At 44.6% G+C, this 25994-nt stretch overlaps 1 protein-coding gene across 2 annotated transcripts in view; it reads right to left on the minus strand.

The window, feature by feature from the left end:
* Positions 1 to 3723: 3723 nt before the first annotated feature.
* LOC129713960 (MOB kinase activator 2-like) overlaps positions 3724 to 25994 on the minus strand; it is a 38501-nt gene continuing 16230 nt past the window's right edge. For both annotated transcript variants that reach the window (XM_055663380.1, XM_055663379.1), the window contains exons 2-5: positions 17488 to 17651; positions 12727 to 12820; positions 11277 to 11401; positions 3724 to 9500 (exon numbers count right to left, since the gene is read on the minus strand). In XM_055663380.1, coding sequence (XP_055519355.1) covers positions 9232 to 9500; positions 11277 to 11401; positions 12727 to 12820; positions 17488 to 17651 — 652 coding nt within the window. In that variant the 3' untranslated portion in view covers positions 3724 to 9231. The remainder of the gene's footprint in view (positions 9501 to 11276; positions 11402 to 12726; positions 12821 to 17487; positions 17652 to 25994) is intronic.

A 25994-nucleotide genomic window follows, 5' to 3' on the forward strand; every position in this document is an offset into this window, starting at 1 on the left:
TATCGGGTCGAGACCCTTCTACTGCTGCTGGGAATGGCTCAATTAGTCCCTGAAATAGTAACCATTCCAATGCAGATAAGAGCATCAACAGAATTCGATGAGCTGGTTGGGAGGGTCCTAGTGCACTTTCATATTTCTTTCAATAGTTGTTTGTAACCAATGTGGATTACAGACGTCTTCTTCACAAGTTAAGAGAGTTCACCATCTATCTCCACCAGAATGAGCCATTCCCATTGAGACCTGGTGGGTCTAGATGCCACAGTTGAATCCCCCTGATCAATGATCAAAGCAGAGTTTATTCACTCAGCACAAACATCAGAAACATTCATACCATTTGAAAATCTTTCACCCCCCATTCTCCCATTACTGTTCCTTCCCAATTTCACCCCCTCCCTAGTCAACAGGTGCTGGCCCTTGTTGGATGGGCTTTATCTACTCTGCATGGAGACCAAAGGTTCCTGCGTCCACCTCAATCTGACCCTCCCTGCATTATGCTAGACGGTCATCAGGAGACTGAAGATAGGCGATGCGGGCAGAGAGAATACCCCCAACGAACACACAGAATACTTTTGTTTAAGAAGGAACTGCAGATGCTGGAAAATGTAAGGTAGACAAAAATGCTGGAGAAACTCAGCGGGTGAGGCAGCATCTAGATGCTGCCTCACCGCTGAGTTTCTCCAGCATTTTTGTCTACGCAGAATACTTTCCCCGGTTTTGTTCCACCCAGAGAGTTGTGAATCTGTGGAATTCTCTGCCACAGAAGGCAGTGGAGGCCAATTCACTGGATGTATTCAAAAGAGAGCTAGATTTAGCTCTTAGGGCTAACAGAATCAAGGGGTCAAGGGATATAGGGAGAAAGCAGGAATTCTGGATGATCAGCCATGATCATATCGAATGGCGGTTCTGGCTCGAAGGGCCGAATGGCCTACTCCTGCACCTATTTTCAATGATTGAGATTGACCATTAACTATAGGCCATAGACAATAGGTGCAGGAGTAGGCCATTCGGCCCTTCGAGCCAGCACCACCATTCGCTGCGATCATGGCTGATCATCCCCAATCAGTACCCCGTTCCTGCCTTCTCCCCATATCCCCTGACTCCGCTATCTTTAACAGCTCTATCTAGGTAAATTAGATTGTTGAAATATCTCGGAGACCCCAGGGATTTTTTGTGACACGGCCTTATCCTTCCGGGGTTTCTCTAAAATCGCGCTGTTCAGATTTTTCAGGAATACTCAAAGGGAGCCAGAAAGGCTGATCCCCCCCCCCCCCCCTCCACTCCCTAAAAACTATTTGACAGCAACACTGATGGCCCAGAAGACTATCCTCCATCCTCACCACTAGTAGTTGGGTTCCAGTCTCTGACCGGAAGGCATTGCAGAGGGTGGTGAAAAATGCCCAACGCATCACCGGTTCCCCGCTCCCCTCCATTGAGTCTGTCCAAAGCAAGCGCTGTCTGCAGAGGGCGCTCAGCATCGCCAAGGACTGCTCTCCACCCCAACCATGGACTGTTTACCCTCCTACCATCCGGGAGGCCGCTACAGGGCTCCCCGTTGCCGAACCAGCAGGTCGAGGAACAGCTTCTTTCCGGCGGCTGTCACTCTACTCAACAACGTACCTCGGTGACTGCCAATCACCCCCCCCCCCCCCCCCCCCCACACTTACATTAGCCCTTTTTTTTTTATTCAATCGTTTGCCCAGAGCAACTGATATCTCGCCTATGTCGCTCTTCCAGGGTAGATGCTAAATGCATTTCGTTGTCTCTGTACTGTACACTGACAATGACAATCCCTAAAAATTGCAAATCTGGCCCAGAATCTGAATCCTGGGCTTTAGCTGGGGGGAAAGTTTACACGTCAGACAGTGGACGTCTAAACTGAAGGCTGGAAAAAAACAAAGCATTTATTCTTCCTTGTGTGAATCTGCCACCAATATTTTTTTCCTTTAATACTCCTTCCAGGTTATAGTTCGGTATGTTGAATGCCTGTATGTACACAATGTCCGTGTGTGTATGTTTATTATTTTTTAAGTTATAATATGCAGTAAAGCTGAATATGCTGTACCATCTGTTCCAGAGGTACTGCACTGCACTCAAAGAATTACTAGTCTGCTCCAGAAGACTTCACCACAGCGGGACGCTTACATGCAAAGTGGGATTTTGTTGCCCGCCATCATTATTTTCTTCAACTCCATCAATATAATACTTCATCAATTGAACAAACCTGTAAATTTGTATATGAATTTAGTGGGCTAGTTTAAATTAACAAATAAAGTCATATACGAGAAGTGTCGGTCTCATTTTTCTAATTTTATTATAAGCAGAGTTCAAACTTCAACTATACACTGGAGGAATGCAAAACCTGTGCCCCCGTCCCACTTAGGAAACCTGAATGGAAACCTCTGGAGACTTTGCGCCCCACCCAAGGTTTCCGTGAGGTTCCCGGAGGTTTTTGTCAGTCTCCCTACCTGCTTCCACTACCTGCTACCTCTGGCAACCACCGGGAACCTCCGGGAACCGCACGGAAACCTTGGGTGGGGTGCAAACTCTCCTAAAGTTTCCTAAGTGGGACAGGGGTAATTGTGCTAGTGTGGTGCAGGCAAACACCACACAGTGGTCTAATATAGAGTATAGAGATACAGTGCGGAAACAGGCCCTTCAGCCCACCGAGTCCGCACCGACCAACGATCCCCGCACACTAGGGACAATTTACAATTTTTACCGCAGCCAAATTAATCTACATACCTGCACGTCTTTGGCATGTGTTAAAAAACGGGGAAAACCAACGCAGGTCACGGGGAGAACGTACAGCCAGCAGCCGTAGTCAGGATCGAACCCGGGCCTCTGGCGCTGTGAGGCAGCAACACTTCCGTGGCACCCCATGCTCAGAAAGGACAGGATATGATACAGGAATCATTAAAACAGTTGGTGGCTGTCAGTGAAAAAGCAAGCCAGATGATGCCACGCAAATACCCAATCCTAATACAAGTCTGTAATATAATTTAGGCGGTGCATGCTAGATTCCTAATTTGAGGAAGGACATGCTTGTGATTGAGGCAGTGCAGCGTAGGTTCACGAGATTGATCCCTGGGATGGCGGGCTGTCGTATGAGGAAAGATTGAAAAAGCTAGCCTTGTATTCAATGGAGTTTAGATGAGGTGGGGGGGGGGGGGGGGTCTTATAGAAACATATAACATTATAAAAGGACTGGACAAGCTAGATGCAGGAAAAATGTTCCCAATGTTGGGCGAGTCCAGAACCAGGGGCCACAGTCTTAGAATAAAGGGGAGGTCATTTAAGACTGAGGTGAGAAAAAAAAGTTTTCACCCAGAGAGTTGTGAATTTGTGGAATTCCCTGCCACAGAGGGCAGTGGAGGCCAAGTCACTGGATGGATTTAAGAGAGAGTTAGATAGAGCTCTAGGGGCTGGTGGAATTAAGGGATATGGGGAGACGGGTTATTGATTGTGGATTGCCATGATCACAATGAATGGCGGTGCTGGCTCAAAGGGCCGAATGGCCTCCTCCTGCACCTATGTTCTATCCCTTTAAGGGCACAGTTTTTTCCCTGTTACGTCAACACATGATGAATTATTGCTCTTTTGCATTATTTTACACCTCGAACATTGCCATGGGACAAGAACATTCAGAAGATGCAAATCTATCAAACAGCCGGATTATAAATACGGAAATTTGTAAAAAAAAAAAAATAACAAAAGGCACAGACATTCAGTAAATGTTATTCTTTTATTTTACGATTTCTTGTGAAATGCAATGTGAGATATTAAGAAGTTATATTACATCCAGTATTGACAGACTATTAGAGGGCTTCCTGTAAATTAACAACTCATTACAGCAACAAGCTAGCACCATCAGTTGTACATTGAACTGAAGACATCTCTTTTGGTCAAAGATCATATCTTTGCTTTTGGTTTGGAGCAGACAGCTTGTAAGCACACTTTCCTGTTCGCCAATCATTAAGTGTGTCAGAGTGCCTGTGAATGACTCCCTTCACAACCGTCCAATAATCACAGGTCCCTCACGAGAAAGGAATAAAATCAAATGTCTACAAGAAATCAAATCAAATTATATGAAACAAAAATAGGCTGCAGCTTGCCTCTCTGTCTCGTTATACTGCAGCACGATCGCCCAGCAAAGGCTTCGAGAAGTAATCAGGAGAAATCAGATTATTCCAGTTCAAAGGCGAAATAAATCCTTACATTAGCTCAGCCAGTGAGATCGAGAATGCTTCTTTCCTTCGAGAATGAGGTGATCTTGTTCGCTTGCTGCCTGTGTGTACCCAAAGCCAGCCGTGTGGGTGAACCAACACACGGGAGGGTGAAGGGAAGGGAGGGAGCTCAACTCACATCTCAGGTCAAGGGTTCCATCCAGCCAGCAAGCCTGGCAGTGAACACCACCCGGACACTGGATCCAAGTATTCATACGCTTCAAAGGTCTGCTACCCAAAAGAAAGTCTGCTGGGCTTCAGAACGCCAGAGACTGGCTTCACTGCAGATCACTCCAGATGATAATAGCAGTTCAAAGTGGTCTATATCCATCCTGTCTTTGACCCCTAACTGAGATGACTACACTGGCCATGCAGGCCACCACACACACACACACACAGCCTGCGACTGCCGGTAAATTCTTGGTTCTTGGTCCTCCAAAATATTCCAAATGGAATTTAAACTGGAGGTGACCAAGACCTCAGCTCGGCACATAAATTAAAAACAAATTAAAAAGGTTAACATGAAAGTCCTGCACTAACTAATACACACAGTGGACCCAGAAGGGAGGTTATCATACACAATGCAACACAATAAAACCGTGGCATCAGGCAACATAACTCAGTCATTCCTGCTGCAGCTCTCGTGAATTCAGCCAGACACGGATTTTTGCTTTGCAATCTCACCTCAAGTGTTCTGTCCTCACTGCTCCTACAATTGACGTGTACATTGTCTTTTCCCCCACCCTCTACCACACAAAAAAATAAAACATGTTGAGATACCCAAGCTGCAAAAACCTTTCCCACACCCAAGCAAACGCTTCCTCCCCTCCCCAAATGTCTTCCTTTCAACTCCTCCTCGCTTGAGATGGCAACAGCCATCCATTTTAGGAGAGGGACCTAGGAACTACTCGCTTCCATTGTGCTTGTCCTGAGGCTGTCTCAGTGTGCCTGCTGTACACACACACACACACACACATCCGGTACAGGAAACATACATCGTCCAGAATCAACCACAATGTCACCTAGGTTTGCTTTTTAAAAAAACCAAAAAAAACCAACAGATTTTGCAAAGAAAAAGCACTTGCAAGCTGCTGTACTCCTAACATTCTGAATTACAATCCTCCTAGACCTATTGTAGAGTAATATGCAAAGGTAAAATGGTGCTCATGGATGCTCTGAGTTCATAGCTAGTCACTCACTCCCCGGGACTGTTTTCTGTTCCAATGAAAGCAGAGGGGAAAGAAAGACAGCATGCCAACATAAATAGTATCTGAACTCAAGAGGAAAAGAAACAAAAAACTACTAGCAGTCATTTTTATTTTTTTTTAGCTGCTGTGGATATTCTTAAATATCATATGGTCACCCTAAAGATAGCCTTACCGAGGAGGAAATTACGGTAAATGTCATTAAAATTAATAAACCCATTGCACTGTTCTGGCCTTTAAAAGTGGTGGAAACCAAATACGCGGCACTTCATAAATGCAACCTACCTGGCAGCCACTGCCAGCGAGGGACAATGGTGGACATCTCACCTGGTCACTTTACCTGGATTGCACAGATTTCCCTTCCCGAGAAAGAGTTAATATAAGTGTTTGTCAGCACTGAGCTGGAATTTAGAAGAATGAGGGGGGGAGCACATGGAGACGTATCGAATAGCGAAAGGCTTCGAACGAGTGGATGTGGAGAGGATGTTTCTACTAGTGGGAGACTCTGGGACTAGAGGGCACAGTCTCAGAATTAAAGGACGTTCCTTTAGGAAGAAGATGAGGAGGAATTCCTCTAGTCAGAAGGTGGTGAATCTGTGGAATTCATTGCCACAGACGGCCGTGGAGGCCAAGACAATGGATATTTTTACGGCAGAGATAGATAGATTCTTGATTAGTACGGGTGTCAGGGGTTATGGGGAGAAGGCAGGAGAATGGGGTTTGGAGGGAGAGATAGATCAGCCACGATTGAATGGTGGAGTAGACGTGATGGACTGAATGGCCTAATTCTGCTCCTATCACTTATGACCCAATGAGTCCTTCACTGTCAACTTTACTGAGAGTCAAGTGTCACCATCACAGCTTCAAACACCAAGAGTTGTCATTACAATAATAGCTGATTTGCTCGTTCCTACTCTGATTTCTTTCCCAGAGTACAAGTTTGTGTGTGTGTGTGTGTGTGTGTGTGTGTGTGTGTGTGTGTGTGTGTGTGTGTGTGTGTGTGTGTGTGTGTGTGTGTGTGTGTGTGTGTGTGTGTGTGTGTGTGTGTGTGTGTGTGTGTGTGTGTGTGTGTGTGTGTGTGTGTGTGTGTGTGTGTGTGTGTGTGTGTTTGTGTGTGTGTGTGGTAAAGTTCACGGACTTCAGTGGATTTCAATTTTAGGCCAAACTCAAAATCTGGGTCCCACTTCAGACTGAAGGGAAAGGGGAGAGTTTTTACAATGATAGACACTAACGTCACAACACTGCTCTAGTGGGATTGGCCTAGCTAGTTCACACAAAGGCCACCTCACAGAAACCTGACAAAACAAATGAGATGTGTAGGAAGGAACTGCAGATGCTGGTTTAAACTGAAGATAGACACAAATAGCTGGAGTAACTCAGCGGGTCAGACAGCAGCTCATATTTCGCTTGGGCAGCTTACAACCCAGCTGTGTTAATATAGGACTTCTCCAACTTCAAGTAACCCTTGCACCCCCCCCCCCCTCATCTCCCCTCCACCCAAGGCGTACCAGCTTCAAAGCCGTCTTGTTGAGTCTCATTATCTGTAACTCCTTTTCACCTAACCCACATCTAACAATGGCCTCTCTCCTGGATCATTGCTACTTTTTTGCACATCTTTCATTCTCTATCTCTCTCTCTACATCACGGTCCCTATCTCTCATTTCCCTTTCCTCCGACTCTCAGTCTGAAGAAGGGTCTCGACCCGAAACGTCACCTGTTCTTTTTCTCCAAGGATGCTGCCTGGCCCGCTGAGTTACTTCCAGCTTTTTGCGTCCATCTTCAAAACAAATGAAATGTTCTTTTCTAATGATTCATGACAGGGAAAAGAAAAAGAGTAAAATAGGGGGAGACTCATTAAATGTATTTTAAAGGCCTTTCAAATCTCAGGAAAATACTGCGTAAAGTTGCAGATGCAACTATCCATTAGGCCCTCATCTGTGGAAGTCTCTGCCTCAGAGGGCGGTGGAGGCGGGTTCTCTGGATGCTTTCAAGAGAGAGCTAGATAGGGCTCTTAAAGATAGCGGAGTCAGGGGATATGGGGAGAAGGCAGGAACGGGGTACTGATTGGGGATGATCAGCCATGATCACATTGAATGGTGGTGCTGGCTCGAAGGGCCGAATGGCCTACTCATGCACCTATTGTCTATCTCCTCTGTGACTACAGTGGGTCCCAGCCAAACAAGAAGTTCCGCTGGCTTCAATTAGTCTGCCGCTCACAATCCTAATGAGATTAATGCATTCAAAACCAACATAAAAATGGTTGTGGAATTACAATTCAAACAGATTCTAGACCATTTCCCCACTACTCCCATCCACGCCACCTCACACCAAAACATCCAGATGTAACCCAGGTGGAAAGGCTTGCCCCACGCCCCACCCAGGCGCTGTTTTTAAACGCCATCGTGCTAAGTGTCAACTTGCTTCCCAGCCATGCAGGGACAAGAAGCAAAACTCATACAAAGGCGTTGGAAACCTAGAGGCACAGGCGGGAGGCAACTCACACGCACGGGCCTTGATCACCCATCAGCAGAATCACTTCATCGGCCCATCGCATCACTCCCAGGTCAGTAGTGTAGTACATTAATACAAAAATAAAATAACTCTCAGCAGTCTCAAATGGTTCCCCCCCCCCCCCCCCCCCCCCCGGAACCTGGCCCAGAGCACCCACCAGCTGCAGCTGAACGAACTGGACGGCACCCAACAACCTCACTCATGGTGAGCGGGAGGTGGTAAAATGCCACACAGTAGCAGCAGCAGCTACCCGATACCAAGGCCGAGGCATGCAGTTGGGAGGGGGGTGGGGGGTCTGCCTTCTACAACTAATTCAGCCTCAGAGCAATTGTCCGTAATATATAGCTCAAGGTTATTCTACCTCAGCCAGAACAAATATTCACATCAAAAGGGAGTGAAACTATATTTCAGGGGAGAGGAGAAGGGAGGGGTGAAGATTTTTTTTTTTAAGGTTACATGACCAATAGTGGTAGACCAGTGGATAGCTCGGAAAGATTACATGCAGGAAATAAAACAAGCAATGGGAAGAAACCTCTGATCTGTTACTCTAGAATCTAGATTTTCATTGAAAGAGCTCACATGATGGCACCAAAAAATGATATATAAGGAATAAAAAGAGGAAGGGGCAGGAATAGCAGCGTGTCCCTTTAAGCAGAAGCTGCCTCCAGCTCGGCTCTGAACATTACCCCAGGAACTCAGAACTACTAAGAACAAAAAAACCCCACACCTATACAACGGAAGTGTTTATATTCTTTCTGCCCCGTCACCCAAGGGATCTCACCAGCTTGCATTTGCTCTGCCCGCAGATTTGCACCAGCCGTGCCACCCTCTGGGCACGGAAGATCCAGTTTAAAGAAACTGGAGGCTTCGCCATTGGCATGGAGCAACGCCAGTTCGTTCACGAGTGCTGGCAACGTTCAGAACTGGCAGCAAGCGAGTTGTGGCATTCTTCTGCAGAGGCGAGGGATGTCATCGCACACACACACACACACACGCTCTGGGTTAGTTAAAGGGGTGGAGTGGTGGCGAGTATTAGAGGGGCCAAATAGCTCTACCTGGAGCTTAATATTGTTCGACAACGATGGCATTCAGCGAGGCTGTTAGAGGGGATAACTGTAGTACTTACTCCAGGGCGGGTTCAACGTGGCCACCATTTTTGGGCCAGTTGGATTTACTGATTTGTTGGTCACGTTCTACTTCAGCATTGCCATGGGCAACATGATCGTTGAAGTTATTATTCTTTCCACTAAAGAAAATATTTCTAACACCCAGGACGTGCAGCGGCCATCGGCTCATCTGTGGTTGACGTGGTTCTGGGGCTGAGGCACACCGCTCAGGAGAACATCCGTTAAGTCCCTCATCACGGCCGTCTCCTTGGGATCGACGAGGTTGAACTCCCTGACAAAGATGAGAAAGTGCGTGTACAAAGTGTTGAGGTGCGGGTGCAGTTCCAGGGCCACCACCTCTTTGAAGTGGGCACAGTAGATGTGGGCAACAACATGGAACAGGTAGCGACAGATCTTCTGAACCAGCGACTCAAAGGTACTCGGGAACTCTTTACCTGTCGGGAACAATGGGAGACAGTTTCAGGAGCGTTCTGCCGGACAGTCACATGCACAGACACAATATGCCATGATGCCATGATTGAATGGCGGAGTAGACTTGATGGGTCGAATTAGCTAATTACGTTATTTTTTAGCTAATTGAGTTATTACATCAGATGGAAGCTGCATACCAAACCTCATTGTACCTCTGTGCAATGACAATAAAATATATTATTATTATTTTATTATTATTATTATTATTATATAGGTTGTTGGCAGGTCAGAGTCACTGTGCACGGAAACAGGCCCAACTTGCCCCTGCCGATCAAGGTACTCCATCTACACTAGTCCCACCTGCCCACGTTTGGTCCATATCCCTCTAAACCTTCCCTATACATGTACCTGTCTAAATGCCTTTCAAATGTTGTTATAGTTTCTGCCTCAACTACCATCTTCGGCAGTTCATCGTTCCATATATATTCACCACCCTCTGTGTGAAAAGGTTGCACCTCTGATTCCTACGAAATCTTTCCCCTCCCACCTCAAACCTAGGTCCTGGGCATCTTGTGTCAAATGATGCAGAACAAAACACATCTGTGTAGAACTTTTCTTCCTTTCAATATGTGAATAAAATAAGCATTTGGAACAGTCGGTATATTTTGGTCGATGACTGATTCACTAGCAGTAGCCCCGAGGCAGTGGATTACATCAAAAATAAAAAGAATGATACAAAGACGAACCTCAAGCATACAAACTATTCTAATTTTGTCAAGGAACTGCAGACGCTCCCCGACTTACGCAAGAGGCAACTTACTTCAGGTGAACACTGCTGAACAGGTGAAGCAGATTGTCATTTCCACAACACTGTACGATCTCTCCAGTTTACATCGGAAGCAAGCCGGCAATGGCGGAGGTGCTTACCCAGAATGCCGCACGTTGCGTAAAGTGCCCCTGACGCAGCCATGAGACATGTTATATCCCAGCGGGGGGACACAAAGTGCTGGAGTAACTCAGCGGGCCAGGCAGCACCTCAGGATAAGTCTGAGTCTGAAGAAGGGTTTCAGCCCGAAACGTTGCCTATTTCCTTCGCTCCATAGATGCTGCTGCACCCGCTGAGTTTCTCCAGCACTTTTGTCTACTTCAGGATAACAGGATGTTTCGGCTTCTTCACACTCAGCAGAGTTATTTTGGGCAGGGGATGGTGATTACGACTTGCCTAAAATATGACTTGCGCAAAGGTTCATGGAAGGTGACTCTTACGTAAGTTCGGGAGTTGCCTGTATTCTGCCACCGAATGTCACAATAAAACAGACTGACATTTATTGGGCACCATTCAGAAACTGTGGATATCACAAAAGCACTTTGTTCATGAAGCTCATCTAAAGGTTAGTTACTGTTGAAGTATCGTTGCCAAATTGTGTATAGCAAGCTCCCGGAAACGGCAATGTGATAATGGACACATAATCTGCTCTGCAGTGATGTGCAGCTCAAGATACATATTAGTTAGGAGAGATTAAGGGCAGTAAACAATAGACAAAGGAGTAGGCCATTCGGCCCTTCGAGCCAGCACTGCCATTCAATGTGATCATGGCTGATCATCCCCAATCAGTACCCCGTTCCTGCCTTCTTCCCATATCTCCCGACTCCGCTATTTTTAAGATCTTGGATAAAACCCACGCAGGTCACGGGGAGAACGGGCAAACTCCGTACAGACAGCACCCGTAGTCGGGATGGAACCCGGGTCTCTGGCGCTGCATTCACTGTAAGGCAGCGACTCGTTTGGAAAAACTCACCATACTTGGTAGGGAAGATTTCCTCATCAGTCAGTAGTTTTTGGATGTGAGTCATCACTAGGTCAATATACTGCGGAGCGGTACACTTTATCTTCTTCCCCCGCTCATCTGTCCAGAAGTACTGACTGTAGCAAAGGAAACAAATTGCAACGTGGAAGATTAACCTCACCATGCTAAACGTTGAAATAGCCATTACACATTCACTGGCCTATGGTAGTATGTTTCTACTCTGAATAAAAGTATCACAGCAAGTTCCGTCATTGCGGAAAGGTGTTGACGAAAATATATATGCTATTTGATTACAATTTTCCTGCATGTCAGTCAAGTCATGTGTTATACCCTTTGTTTAAATATAAATTGTTCTCAGTATTGCAATTTTACAAAACCCCTAGATTTTTCGGAGGTGTGATAATTGCCATCAGAATTGTTCGACCGATAACCATCCAGCAGTACAAAGGCCAATAATTTGTCGCATTATCCAGCTGAGATCGACACGTATCAAACAGGCTTGCTCAGCTCCTAAGTCCCTGGGGAGCTCTGCAAGGTATTCAGTCAAGCAAGTTGCCTGACAAGTTGAAACAAGTAGAATTTAAGTTAGATCATTATTAATGATCGGACAGATGGCAGTAAGATAACATGCGCTTCACTGGCACTCTTACCATTCAAATGTTTTGTGTGATATAATATTTATTATTAGCAGGAAGGAACTGCAGATGCTGGTTTACACCGAGAATAGGCATAAAAAGCTGGAGTAACTCAGCGGGTCAGGCAGCATCTTTGGAAAAATGGAATAGGTGACGTTTCGGGTTAAGACCCTTCTTCAGAGTGAATCGTGAGTCTGAAGAAGGGTCTCGACCAGAAACGTCGCCTATTCCTTTTCTCTTGAGATGCTGCCTGACCCGCTGAGTTACTCCAGCTTTTTGTGTCTATTGTGGCGCCATCTTGTGGCCGAGCCACTTTGGTCTCGAACCTTCATTTGTCAATCTCAAGATCTTGTGCGAACTGGCATGATCTATTATTATATTTGTGGGAGCAGTTGACTGCTTGGAAAGGTTTGGTAACATTGTAGTTATGTTACTACACTAGAGATGGAAGTCCCAGAGCTGAGACCAAATCCTCACACTGGCAAATGGAAAATTTTAAATTCAAGTAATCCAATAAATCTGTAATGAAAAACCTGGTATCAGTGTTGACAACTGATTTTTTTTTTTTTTTTTTTTTTTTTTTTTTTAAAAAGGTTCACAAATGTTAAATGTAATTGTTGGATGAACTCAGCGGGTCCAGCAACATCTGTGGAGATGAAGGAACAGGGTTACAACCATGTAAAGGTTGCAATCTCCCACCCCAGCTCTGAGTGCAATAGCAGCTCACACCTCCACCTCTGGGGATTAAACTCAATAAACACTTAAATATGTAGCATATGACCGTTTAATGAGTGAAACGCACTTACGTGTTACAGGCATTCATCGCCGGGCAGGTCTCCGCTGTGCAGAACTCAGAGACGGCACTGTACTGCAGGTTTATGTGATTGAAAAATGTCATCGCTGTTAATAAAAGCAATTAGGATTAAGAATGAGGCAGAGCATTACAGTCCAAATCAGTTATTTTAATTGCAATGCTCTGATCACTTATTCCCCCCTCAACAAAACCTCCCGCATCCAGAAAACAATGCTGAGATGTATCAATGCATGCAGGCACGAGAGTCAGCAGACGCTGCATTCTAGAGCAACAAATCATCTGTGTAGCAAGGAACGGCAGTTGCTGATTTACACCGAAGATAGACACTAAATACTGCAGTAACGCAGCGGGACAGGCAGCAGCTCCAGAGAAAAGCAATGGGTGACGTTTCCGATCAAGACCCTTCTTTAGACTGATGAAGGGTCTCGACCCGAAATGTCACCCATTCCTTCTCTCCAGAGATGCTGCCTGTCCCGCTGAGTTAATCCAGCATTTTGTGTCTATCTACGGAATAAATCGTCTGCTGGGCAAACAGCTGACGTAATGCTGCTGTTATGAATGAGCTACAAATAAATATTCATTCATATCAATTTATATATTCACACGATTCATTTATTATATACAAATAACATATAACTGTTATATATAGTGTAATATAGTCTAATAGTTTAATCTAATGCCTGGAAAATGTTTTCTCGGGCAATTGCACCTATAAAGGAGGCACACATAGTTCCAATTTCTAGGCACCAATGTGCAAGGGCTTGCAAAAGATGCTCCTTCACTAACTCTGAGGGAAATATCATGTTTCCACTTACTATGTCACCCCAAAACCCTGCCTGCAATAAAATTAATAGAGTTCAAGATTCAAGTTAGAAACGCTAAGTGTAGCTTCTGCACATTCGGATCATTAAGTTTCATTGGTGAACCAACGGGGAGAACTCTGTACAGACAAGTCAGGATTGAAGCTGGGTCTCTGGCACTGTAAAGGCAGCAACTCTACCGCTGTGCGACTGTGCTGCCCTGTGAACCCATCAATGGTCACATAACTCTGCAGTTCCTATGAAGACCTGGCACCTTCTGGTCTGAATGACTCAGTGCGACAACATGGCGTGTATTTATATCCAGAAAGTCAGGCAGGGAATGCGTGATCAATTGTCGTTCTTTTATATTTCGCTCGTCAGCGCACATTGCTCAGTCGCAGTACAGAGAATGATGATGGTGTCGACAACCCAGTGAACAGTGCAGTGAATTCACTGGCCATTAATTTAAATTATTGCATTGCAGCCAAGAAACCGGCACATCTTTAATGAGTGCTCACAATTGCACAGAGCAATAGAATGGGAAATCAATATTGCACTTGAATGGATTGAGTGCCTGCAGGAAGAGGCTGGGGAGGGGGGGGGGGGAGGGGGGGTTCCAGTTCCGTTCTTGGTTAGCGTCCCATCATTGAGAAAAAGAATGCATTAACAACACAGATTATATAAGATAGACAAAAATACTGGAGAAACTCAGCGGGTGAGGCATGGAGCTATGGAGCGAAGGGAAAAGGCGACCCTGCCTCACCCGCTGAGTTTCTCCAGCATTTTTGTCTACCTTCGATTTTCCAGCATCTGCAGTTCCTTGTAAAACAGATTATATAAGAAATAGGTTAGTCTCTTGCGGAGGCCCCCTGGTGACGCACAAAACAAGGTCACTAAATTGCGGGTTGCAGAAGAAAAACAGGTGCAAGTGCAGAACGCAGTGGTCAAAACGCCTGCACCGATTAGCAGCTGGATGTGTCAAGTTGGTGAGCAAGTCTCAAGTGAAAGACCAAGGATGATATTGCACGTGAAAAAATAAAAATAAAGGGCAAAAAGAAAATGCTGCAAATACATGGATCATAATGTATTTAAAAAAAAAGACAGGCTGCACTCGAAGGAGATCCGTCAGAAACACAGAAGATGGTGCTTTTAAAATATTAAAGGCCTTCTTCCTGTCAGATGGATGTACCTCCTCATTTTTTCCTCCTTGTGCGTTTCAAGCTGTGTAAAAGAACCATCCACTCCCCACAGCATTAACCACAATTAAGTCACCCCATTTCTGCTTTCTTTTTGATTTCTATCATACATTTTAATTTTTATTTCCATGACATAGAGGCCGACAACTACGGAGTTACATGTTAATGGCATGTCATTTTTTGATGTTGAACTCTAGATATTGAGTTTTTTGGTACAAATAGGAAACAATAATATACGAGAATTGAAAGCACCATATGGCAAATAGGTTGTTACACAGTTTGACAGAGTCTTTATAGATACAGCATGGAAACAGGCCATTTGGCCCACCGGGTCCGTGCCGACCAGCGATCACCCCGATTTAATAACCTACACGCACTGGGGACAATTTTAAAAGTTACTAGACCAAGTGCAGACCCGTTGGGTCTGCTCCCCCAATGGTGTGATTCCCCCAACCCAATATTTCACCATGCACCGTCTCCTCCAATGGAACTGAAGCCGTTGCCAAATGTAAGTTTCCAGCACTCCCCTGCCTCCCTCAATTGCACCTCCCCTGCCTGCTGCAGCAGTGAAAAGTTCAGTGTTCCTGTCTTGCAACTTTGTTTCGAAGTGTGTTGGAAGCTGATAGGAAGGAGCAGCCGTCAACGAATCAAAAGGCAGGAAGGGATCCGTACTGCAGGCGGACTGATTTGAGTTTTATATATTAATAGAAGATAGATAGATAGAAAGAAGATAGATTGAAGCCAATTAACCTACAACCTTGCATGACTTTGGAACGTGCGAGGAAACGGAAGCAGCCGGAGAAAACCCACGGGGAGAACGTACAAATTCTGTACAGACAGAACCTGTAGTCAGGACCAATCCCGGATCTCTGGCGGTGAACAGCAGCAACTCTACCGCTGGGCCGCGGCAGATAGGTATGGACTCAAGCCCACCTAATCTGGCCCAGATGTTGTCAAGACTATTGTGCCTGATGTGGCAAGTTTTCATCTGGGATATTTGGGCCAGCTACCACCACCTAGCTCACGCCAGCTTTCAAAGAATAGCTGGGAGTGTCCTGGCGACATTCTTCTGCCAAACAGCACTAATAAAACAAGTAAATGTCCAAACGAAAATCATAACACCACAGATCCTGGGAATTTTAAATTAAAACAAAGGGATATTCAGATCAGGCAGCTTATTTAAAAAGAGAAATGAGTTTGAGAGATTTTGGTATGTGCAAAATATTTGATTAATTTACCCATATAACAGTTTTAAAATATTGATGTTAATTGCAAAGTCAATTACTGTTTACAAAGTAATTTTGACTTTAGATGGTAATGTTAGAGCCTCCCAAAGAGTTTTATTATATGAACATTGAATAATTTTGATTTCGTACCTGTCAGGTCAGTATTTTTTACATTCCATTGGAGCAAATACTAATTACATGCTTAATGACCTGGCACCCTTTTATCAATACGTCAATCACCAGATGTGACAAATGCTGAAAGTGTTAACCAGCGTTGAGAACATGGTTTAAAGTACATATTTTCTTCCTCTCTTAATAAAGGAACTAGAAACGGAGAATTGCCTATTCTGGATAATGCACAGGGCACAAATTGTTGGAGTAACTCAGCAGCTCGGGCAACATATCTGGAGAACATGGATACATGACGTTTCGGGTCAAAATCCAAATAGAGGTTTCGGGTCGAGACTGTTCGACCTGCTGAGTTACTCCAGTACTTTTTGTCCTTCTATGCAGGAACTACTTCAGTGGTAAAGATTAGCAACCGACTCTCTAGGGCAGGGGTGGGGAACCTTTTAATGTTGGAATGCCACATTAAGTTAGCTGTAATAAGGCCACATCCAAGAAACTTCAATTAGGTATACTTCAAAGTGTACATTCTTTCGTAAAAATCTAACTACTATGTACCAACTTCAAGAAAATGATTTAAAAAATGTTAATTCTAAAATTAACTAAGCTTTTAATGACTTTGTTTTGACTGCTTTTTGTGGGAAGTTAACATACATTCTGGAGTTGCATTACATAGAAACATAGAAAATAGGTGCAGGAGTAGGCCATTCGGCCCTTCGAGCCTGCACCGCCATTCAATATGATCATGGTTGATCATCCAACTCAGTAGCCTTCTCTCCATACCCCCTGAACCCTTTAGCCACAAGGGCCACATCTAACTCCCTCTTAAATATTGCCAATGAACTGGCCAACTAAAACTAAATCATGAGCATAACAGGTGTTAAAATAGCCCTCATGACTTACTAACATTTTAATTGTGGCCTTCAGTTCGGGAGGATTATTTTGTTGTATCTTCTTTTACTCTTTGGTATTTTAAATACGTTTATTTTAAGATTCAAATAAAAAAAATAATAAAAGACGAACAAAAACATATTAATAAAATTAAAAGGATTTGTTCTACAAAATTTGGATTCATTCAAAAGGCCGCACTTAATGGTCTAGAAGGCCGCATGTGTCCTTGAGGCCGCAGGTTCCCCATCCCTGCTCTAGGGCTTTGGAAATGACCTTTCTTGAAAGAACAATGGGACAAATGTAAGAGAAGACGACAAGATAAATGGCTCACCAATTCTACACCCACCTCCTTCACCAACTGAAAAAGCATACTTAACATGGACAATGCCAATAGTCCCTTTGCATGGAAAACTAAATGGGAATAAACACCCTGGCAAATGTGAAGATCCGATTGAAGAGCTGCCCAAACTATTCTCTTGTAGCTGACCTTTAGCTTGGAGTTACGAATACTTACTGTTGTTTGCCAACCACTCATTCTGGTCAATTTCACTGGGCAGAGAAACCAGCAGAGGCAAGTCGACATCAGACACCCTGGCCGAGCTATACTCTGCATCCAAATACAATTTCTTCTCCTCAGTCACAGGCAGTTTATCATCTGGCTTTGACTTTGCAGTCTTCCTGAGAGGGAGAAAAAAAGAGGAAAACAACACATCAATAAATTGGAAGTATTTTCAAAGTATTGAATCAGTGGGCATCACGGTGGCACAGCGGTAGAGTTGCTGCCTCACAGCGCCAGAGACCCGGGTTCGATCGTTAGACAGAGCTCTAGGGGCTAGTGGAGTCAAGGGATATGGGGAGAAGGCAGGCACAGGTTATTGATAGGGGATGATCAGCCATGGTCACAATGAATGGCGGTGCTGGCTCGAAGGGACGAATGGCCTCCTTCTAGCACCTATTTTCTATGTTTCTATGATCCTGACTAAGGGTGCTGTCTGTAAGAAGTTTTGTACGTTCTCCGGGATCTCCTGATCTACCTGCATGGGTTTTCTCCAGGATCTCTGGTTTCCTCCCACACTCCAAAGACGTACAGGTCTGTAAATTGTCCCTAGTGCATAGGATAGTGTGATTGTGCGGGGATTGCTGGCTGGCGCGGACTTGGTGGGCCTGAAGGACCTGTTTCCGCACTGCATCTCGAAACTAAACTAAACCATGGTCATTTTATATATTCAGGGATATTTTCCCAGTTATTTTGGATTACTACCATGGTTTGCAGTTACAACAACTGCACATTCACATTTTAAACTATTGAGAGAGCGACCTCATTAACAGCGCATGTAAAGGCATTGGCAGCTATCCAAGGGCTTGCTGATCAGGTAAGCACTGCATTCACGAGGACTACAAGCTATTTTTAATTCATGCCATGGCTGAACCACAAACATACTTGAGTTTCCAAAATACCACTTTTATTCCAGACAGGGTTGACGGAAAATACTTGTTTTGTTTGGACCAAAGGAGGACCCAGCGTAGGGGAACTGCCCGTGAGGGGGGGGGGGGGAAACAAAGGAGGACCTGGCGTGGGATACTTTATAACTTTGTCTGGGCCCTTTATGTGGCCACTCTTTGCATACTTCGTGTGTGCAAGACAAAGAATATCACTGTGACTTGTCACATGTGACAATAAAATATTCATTCATCGTTTCAATTCCTTATCCTAAATGTGACTGCACTCTTCATCAACTCCCCATGCACTTCTCAAGCTCAAAGGCACCATCTACGGCCCGTAACCAGAACGAGGTGGAAACAAGAACCGTCCCTCCATTCAAACCGTTCTTTCTTCCTCAGATTCCCAAAGTATTAGTTTTCTTCCACAAACAGCAGCCCAGAAATACAATTAAAAATCTGAAACGCTGGCTTATTCTGGTCACACCGTTCCTCAAAGTCAACACTGCAGCTCAATTGTGGCCAGTTCTCCTGCCGAGGAACTATCTTGTGGTGCATTTGTTTACGTTGGGGTTGGGAGACAAAGAAAATCAAACTCCTTAGAGTTACATTGTTCAAGTCAGTACATTGAACAGTTTTGTGCCTCATGTTTCCTCTGCACACCTAAGAAAACCCACAATGGGAACCACAAAACACACCCCTGGCTAATTGCTTCAATTCACTGAAGCAAAATGACACCGAAACAGGTTGGAGTATCAATAAACTAGCAGCAAGTAGCTCTCTATATAAAAAAAACACCATTTAAACTTCAACCAGTAAAGAGCCATCAACAAAAGAAACAGCAAGGAAAGTGAACCATCTCAAACAAAAACAAATCTGAAGAAGGGTCTCGACCCGAACCATCACCCATTCTTTCTCTTCAGAGAGTTACTCTCCGCTGAGTTACTCCAGCTCTTTGTGTTTATTTTACACACCACTTTGAGCTCTTGGTTTGCTCAAAGATATTTCGTACCAAAAAAAAATGTCCTCTTGTAGATGAAGTGACCCACGGATGCAAGAAGCCTCGTTATAAAATGGGAGCATCAGTGGATTCCAGTTCTTGGGATCCTTGGCCACCTACACTCAGACTAAAAGCCATAAATATCTTGAACACGAGCAGTGGAAATGGGGAGGGATTGATGGTATGTGGAAGGGAGAAACAACAGGATAATAGACAAAGGTACCGCTAACTATATTGTGAGTTTGTGTGCTAGGCATGACACTTGCAAGCATATTTAAGCCATTCTGCTGGTGGAGAAAGACTGATAGATAGCACTCCAGCTTGTAGAAGCACATCCTCTATTCCCTGCATATCCACGTGCCTATCTAAAGGTCTCTTAAATGCCACTATTATATTGTGCCTCAACCACCACCCTCCGGCAGTGCGTTACAAGCACCCACCACCCTCTGTGTAAAATGCTTGCCCTGCAGATCTCCTTTACACCTTGCCTCTCTCACCTGAAAGCTATGCCCTCTAGTATTTGACAATAGACAATAGGAGCAGTAGGCCATTCGGCCCTTCGAGCCAGCACTGCCATTCAATGTGATCATGGCTGATCATCCCCAATCAGTACCCCGTTCTTGCCTTCTCTCCATATCCCCTGACTCCGCTATCTTTGAGAGCCCTATCTAGCTCTCTCTTGAAGGCATCCAGAGAACCCGCCTCCACTGCCCTCTGAGGCAGAGAATTCCACAGACCTATCCATCCTCGGAAAAGAGAGGGAAAAAATAGGAAAGAGAGCGCGAATAAGGGGAAATGCAACAAAATAGGAGAGATAAAGAAAACAGGAAGAGAGTGTTGAACAAGCAAATACTTGCTCGAGCTGGAGATAGCTACCTTAAGCAGGTTGTTTTCAGCTTGCTCACATCCAGCCCGCAAAATTCCCCAGGGCTGTTGCAGCTTTACGCGTTCAGGCTTGCTGCATTCCACAATTAATCATTGCTCTTTGACACTCAGCCCCACTTTTGTCTATTCCACTGCTTGTTTCGTGCCAGCTAAGATTCAGCATCTGGCCCAAACCTGCCTTGGTGGACATAAACTGCCGTGGGCAAAGGGATTTAGTGACCACTACCCAGAGGGTTGGGGATTTTTGTTCAAAAAAGAAACATGAAGGGCTGTGGAGTGTCTCCTTTGAATTTTACAAAGGGAAACCTTGAGGAAATTTGGTCGCTTTAATCCACGGGAATGAACGCTTTCAAGTTGCTTCAACTCCATATTACAAACTATTTGTTAGTTCCAGGGAGGAGATGGTTAACTTACCTAGGTGTTTGCTGCAATGCATACCAGTGATCATTTAAAAATTAATGGGACACAAAAATGCTGGAGAAACTCAGCGGGTGAGGCAGCATCTATGGAGCGAAGGAATAGGTGACGTTTCGGGTCTTGACCCGAAACGTCACCTACTCCTTCGCTCCATAGATGCTGCCTCACCCGCTGAGTTTCTCCAGCAATGTCACCTATTCCTTTGCTCCATAGATGCTGCCTCACCCGCTGAGATTCTCCAGCATTGTTGTCTACCTTCGATTTTTCCAGCATCTGCAGTTCTTTCTTAAACATTTTAAAAGCAATTCTCTTTTATTCATTTTCCTTCTCACTTCAGTTTAGGCAACACCGCGTAATGCAATATGGTTCTATGGTACTATGATACAATACTCATCTAGGCATTTTATAAGAACAGACTAGCCTTTTGAACTGTGGGGCATTACAGAGAGTCCATACTGAAAATGAAAAGCATGAAAGCAGGCAAAACTTTCACTTCACTCACAGCTCTGGCCATTGTGTTATAAAGCTTCATAAAATAACACAGGGGCGGGGAGAAGCAGTCCGGAGCCCATTATGAGATCCAGTCCAAACTTTAGCCGCATGCATCTATCTCCTTGACTGTGACATCAAGGCTAGTTGCAGCGTTTGGTGGGGAGTTTTCATAAGATAATTGGAATGGGGGCATCAATGAAGATATCAACAGGTGAAGTCAGGCCTGTGCCGAAGGTGAGCCAGGAATCACCTGGAATTGGCTTTTGCACAGTTAGGGCAAGTTCTGCAGCATGGACACACTGTTTGTCAAGGTGGGCTCTGGGGTTGGCAGCTAGGGTCGCCAACGTCCTCACTCCCAAATCTGGGACAAAAGGTCAAAATATGGGGCAAATTCCCCATGGCAATTTGTTGACCGACTCGGCCGTGGCTGGATGAATGATGAGTTGGCCTGGGTGCTGGACTGCACACAAAGTCCAGCCGGCGGGCCAGCTGAGGAGTTTTGGCCCAGGCGCGACGTTGCGCACAAAGTCCGGCGCCCCGTCCAACTCATGAACCGATGATCGGCCATGAGAAGGAGGGGTGGTGGTGGTGGTGTCGGCAGTAAGCGAAGGTCTGAAGGTCGGACAGCTGGCCGGGCGAGATGCTGCTGCTGCACTCCATGGCCTGCACTACGTCGGGATGGGTGAGGTGGGGCCGGATGAGGCGCTCTGACCCGATAGCCCCCTGGACCCGAGTAGTAGCAGTCAAATGCGGGACAAGGGCGAACCACATATGGGGCAAACCAATTTAGCTCAATATATGGGATGTCCCGGCTAATATGGGACAGTTGGCAACCCTAGTGGCAGCAGCTCTCTGGGGCTGAGAGGAGAGAGGGTGGGGCAGTGGTCAATAATCATGGGAAGTCAGGGACAGTTACTTCCCAGTTGTTATCAGGCAACTGAACCATGCTACCAACAATAGAAAGTGGTCCTGAGCTACTATCTACCTCATCGGACATCCTCAGACTATCTTTGATCGGAATTTACTGGACTTTATCTTGCACTAAACATTATTCACGTTATTCCCATTATCATGTATCTGTACATTGTGGACGGCTCGATTGTAATCACGTATTGTCTTTCCGCTGACTGGTTAGCACGCAACAAAAGCTTTTCACTGTATCTAGTATATGTGACAATAAACTAAACTGAACTCAACACACAAACAACAAAGGACCCAGCAAGGACTCCTGCAGGAACACCATCGGTCACAGGCCTCCAATCTGAAAAGGAAATGCTACAGATGGAGGAGTGTAGAGATTTCAGAGGACCACATACGGTTACAGAGAGAGAGTGAGGGGGAGGCATTTAAACATGAGGATGAGAATACTAAAACCTAAGGCAGGGTGGTTATTTTGACTGGATTCAATAAACTGGAAAATCATCCTCCCTGAATCCAGCCTGCCAAGCCGTAGTAGAACTTTGCATGTTTTGAAAAACTGCTTATGTTTGAATTCAGCCAGAGGCCCGTATTCTTTTGGATCCAAATTGGAACAAGTCAAAACACACGAAACAGGTTTAGTTGGAAACGATGCCAGCATGTATAAATGGATACACAAGTTTAGCAGCAAGATCAACATATGGGATTTGCATGCCTGTCCTTCTGAGTTACTCCAGCAGTTTGTGACTGTCTATGGGAGTTAGACTCAGGCCCGATGGTAGTCAAAAAAGCTGGAGGAACTCAGCGGGTGAGGCAGCATCTACGGAGTGAAGGAATAGGCGACATTTCGGGTCGAGACCCTTCTATCACCTCAGGCCCGATGTGCTTTGTGCATGTTCGATTCCAAAATACTGGCCCAACAAACATCACTTCTGATCCCCGACTTTTTGTACCTAGAATTCATTAGAGATGAAGAAAAAAAAGGGAATAACATGAGCAAAACTAAAATGTCACCAACAAACAAGGAAGATATGCAAACAGATGTTTTAAAATAACTTAATTTCTTTAAGTGGTCTCCAGTTTCATAGTGGACAGCAACCTATAAACTGGTGTGTAGGAAAGAACTGCAGATGCTGGTTTAAATCGAAGGTAGACAAAAGGAGAGAAGGTCGACCTCGACCTGAAACGCCGCCCATTCCTGCTCTCCAGAGATGCTGCCTCACCCGCTGAGTTACTCCAGCATTTTGTGTCTACCTTCAACCTATAAACTCGAATCTGCAGGCACGTGGAACGATAACAAAAGAAGGGAGGGGATATTGACTAAACGAGTGTGGGCAAGTTCACAAAATATCTGGATTGCAAGAGGTATGCATTCCAATATGCGCTACTCTTCATGAGACAAATTATAGGCTGTCATCATTAAGATTTTAGAAGTCCATAACTATCAGGTTTGATGTACAAGATCTTCACCTCTCTTCAAATGTGGAAGAGATTCTTCTACCCTCTTCAAATGAGAAAAGGAACCCACCAATAACAGCAAAGCAAGAATTTCATTGTCCTATCTGGGACACATGACAATAAACTCACTTGAATCTTGAATCTCTGTCAACTGAAATGAGCTAGGCAGAATATTTTGAGCTGCGTTTCACGGTTTTTCTATTATAGAAACTGGTGACAATTCACGATGATGAGAACAGGCACGTGTGTGTTGCAATGCTTCTATATCTAAAGCAGGATTAGCAATAATTAACATTTGGGAAAGCGGGAGTCTGCATTTGCTCCTGCTCAAGTCCTTCACTTCGAAATGTCACAGCAGAAATGCTCTTGTACCTTAGAGCAGTAAATGGCCAGGCAATTTGAAAAAAGCACTCGTACTGGGATTTATACACCACACACACTTTTTTTGGGCTACCAGCCAATTATGAAATCTATTACGCAGTTTAAGGGTTCACAGAGCTGAAGAATATGTCACCAGAGCAACTGCAACCCTCCAACATTTTCAAAATAACGGCCAATTATCAAGCAGGCACGATGATTCTTTCTTTCCTTGACACCTACATTATTATCATTAACATAGGAGGAACAAGCCTTGGATACCAGGGCTGCTTTAAACTTAATGGAGCATTAGGAAGTGGATCCAGTAAGTTATGGTGAAGAATGCAAATGCCAGACAGCACAAGGAGAAAAATCACTTGGAACTTTTCACCCACAGGCTAACATTGCTGAATAAGTTACCAAGGAAGGTCATCGGTGCAGATAGTTGGGTAGTTTAGATGTACTTTGTAGAGCAAAGGGCTTAACTAGTATATGGGCTTGATGATCCTTGAAAAGGAAATAACAGGTTTATTGGGCATTTTAAAGTAAATGAATTAAAGAAAAGGCGTAATATCTTGCTGGAAGAAATGTCTTTGTCTACTATCTTTGGATTTCTTTGGCCAAAAAGACTGCGGATGCTCAGCAGTTGACAAAACTTGATAGATTTTTGGAATCAAGGTCTAGATTTGAGCAAATAAGTGGTGCTGGGACATAATCTTAATGAATAGTTGAGCAGGCACAAGGGTCTGAAAACCTCTTGCAATCAGTCTGAAGAGGATCCCGACCTGAAACATCACCTATCTGCCTAACCTGCTGAAGTACACCAGTAATGTGTCTTTCTTGGCAATAGCAGCATCTGCAGTTCCTTGAGGAGTTTTGAGGAGTTCATTGAGTGGGCCAATATTAGAAAAGAGTTTGGAAGAAAGGAATGCTGCCATTTTATTGCAAGAGAAACAAGACCATATGGATTATATTGAAGTTTCCAATTATATTCATCAACGTGGTTACTCTGATAGTCAAACATTTTTTAAAGTGCATACTGTTCTACTTAATAGAAAACTCCTTAAAAACAACTGCAACAAATATCTACTCTCTTTAACTTTATTGAAAGCAAATTTAAACCTGAACCCAGTCAACTTCCGGCACTTTACAAACTAACATTTTGTTAAGTGTTTAAGAAAGAACTGCAGATGCTGGAAAAATCGAAGGTAGACAAAACTGCTGGAGAAACTCAGCAGGTGAGGCATCTATGGGGTGAAGGCATCGTTATGGGGTGAAGACCCTTCTTCTGACTGTTAGGTGCTCATCAATGGTTTTGGGTCAGGAGGATTGTGACAATCTCAAACAAATATCCTGACTTTTTTAAGAGTGGGTCATATCAGCTCACAATGGCCAACTTGCACAGGAGGATTGTAGGCACTTCGAATCTGCACCGCCATTCAATATGATCATGGCTGATCATCCAACTCAGTATCCCGTACCTGCCTTCTCTCCATACCCTCTGATCCCCTTGGCCACAAGGGCCACATCTAACTCCCTCTTAAATATAGCCAATGATATGGCCTCAACTACCCTCTGTGGACCTGAGATTCACCACTCTGTTAGTGAAAAATTCTTCTCATCTCATGTGAGAACTCTGTTAATAAAAATGTAATGTAACTGCTAAATATACCAAGACGGGCACAGGTTGGAGTGGAAGAGCGTGTTGTACTAACTGATCCCCAGCCAGGTTAGCTGTGTGGATTGTAGACAAAAGTGCTGGAGAAACTCAGCGGGTGCAGCAGCATCTATGGAGTGAAGGAAATAGGCAACGTTTCGGGCCGAAACCCTTCTTCAGACTATGGATGTGGATTCTTTGACAGGCCTCATGAGTGCGAGAGGAATCATTTTCATGGCCGGGCTTTTGTTTGCGATCCTCACACAGAGAGATGCTAGCTGAAAAGTTCAGTAATTGATGACTCGGCAAGAATAAGATGAGGGTCAACTTCAAAGTCCCACAAAGCAGAACAATGTGGCTATATTCGTTGCCTAAGGAAAATGAAGTTATTAGCTTT

Source organism: Leucoraja erinacea, chromosome 37 (genome assembly GCF_028641065.1).
Source record: "Leucoraja erinacea ecotype New England chromosome 37, Leri_hhj_1, whole genome shotgun sequence".
Classification (NCBI taxonomy): domain Eukaryota; kingdom Metazoa; phylum Chordata; class Chondrichthyes; order Rajiformes; family Rajidae; genus Leucoraja; species Leucoraja erinaceus.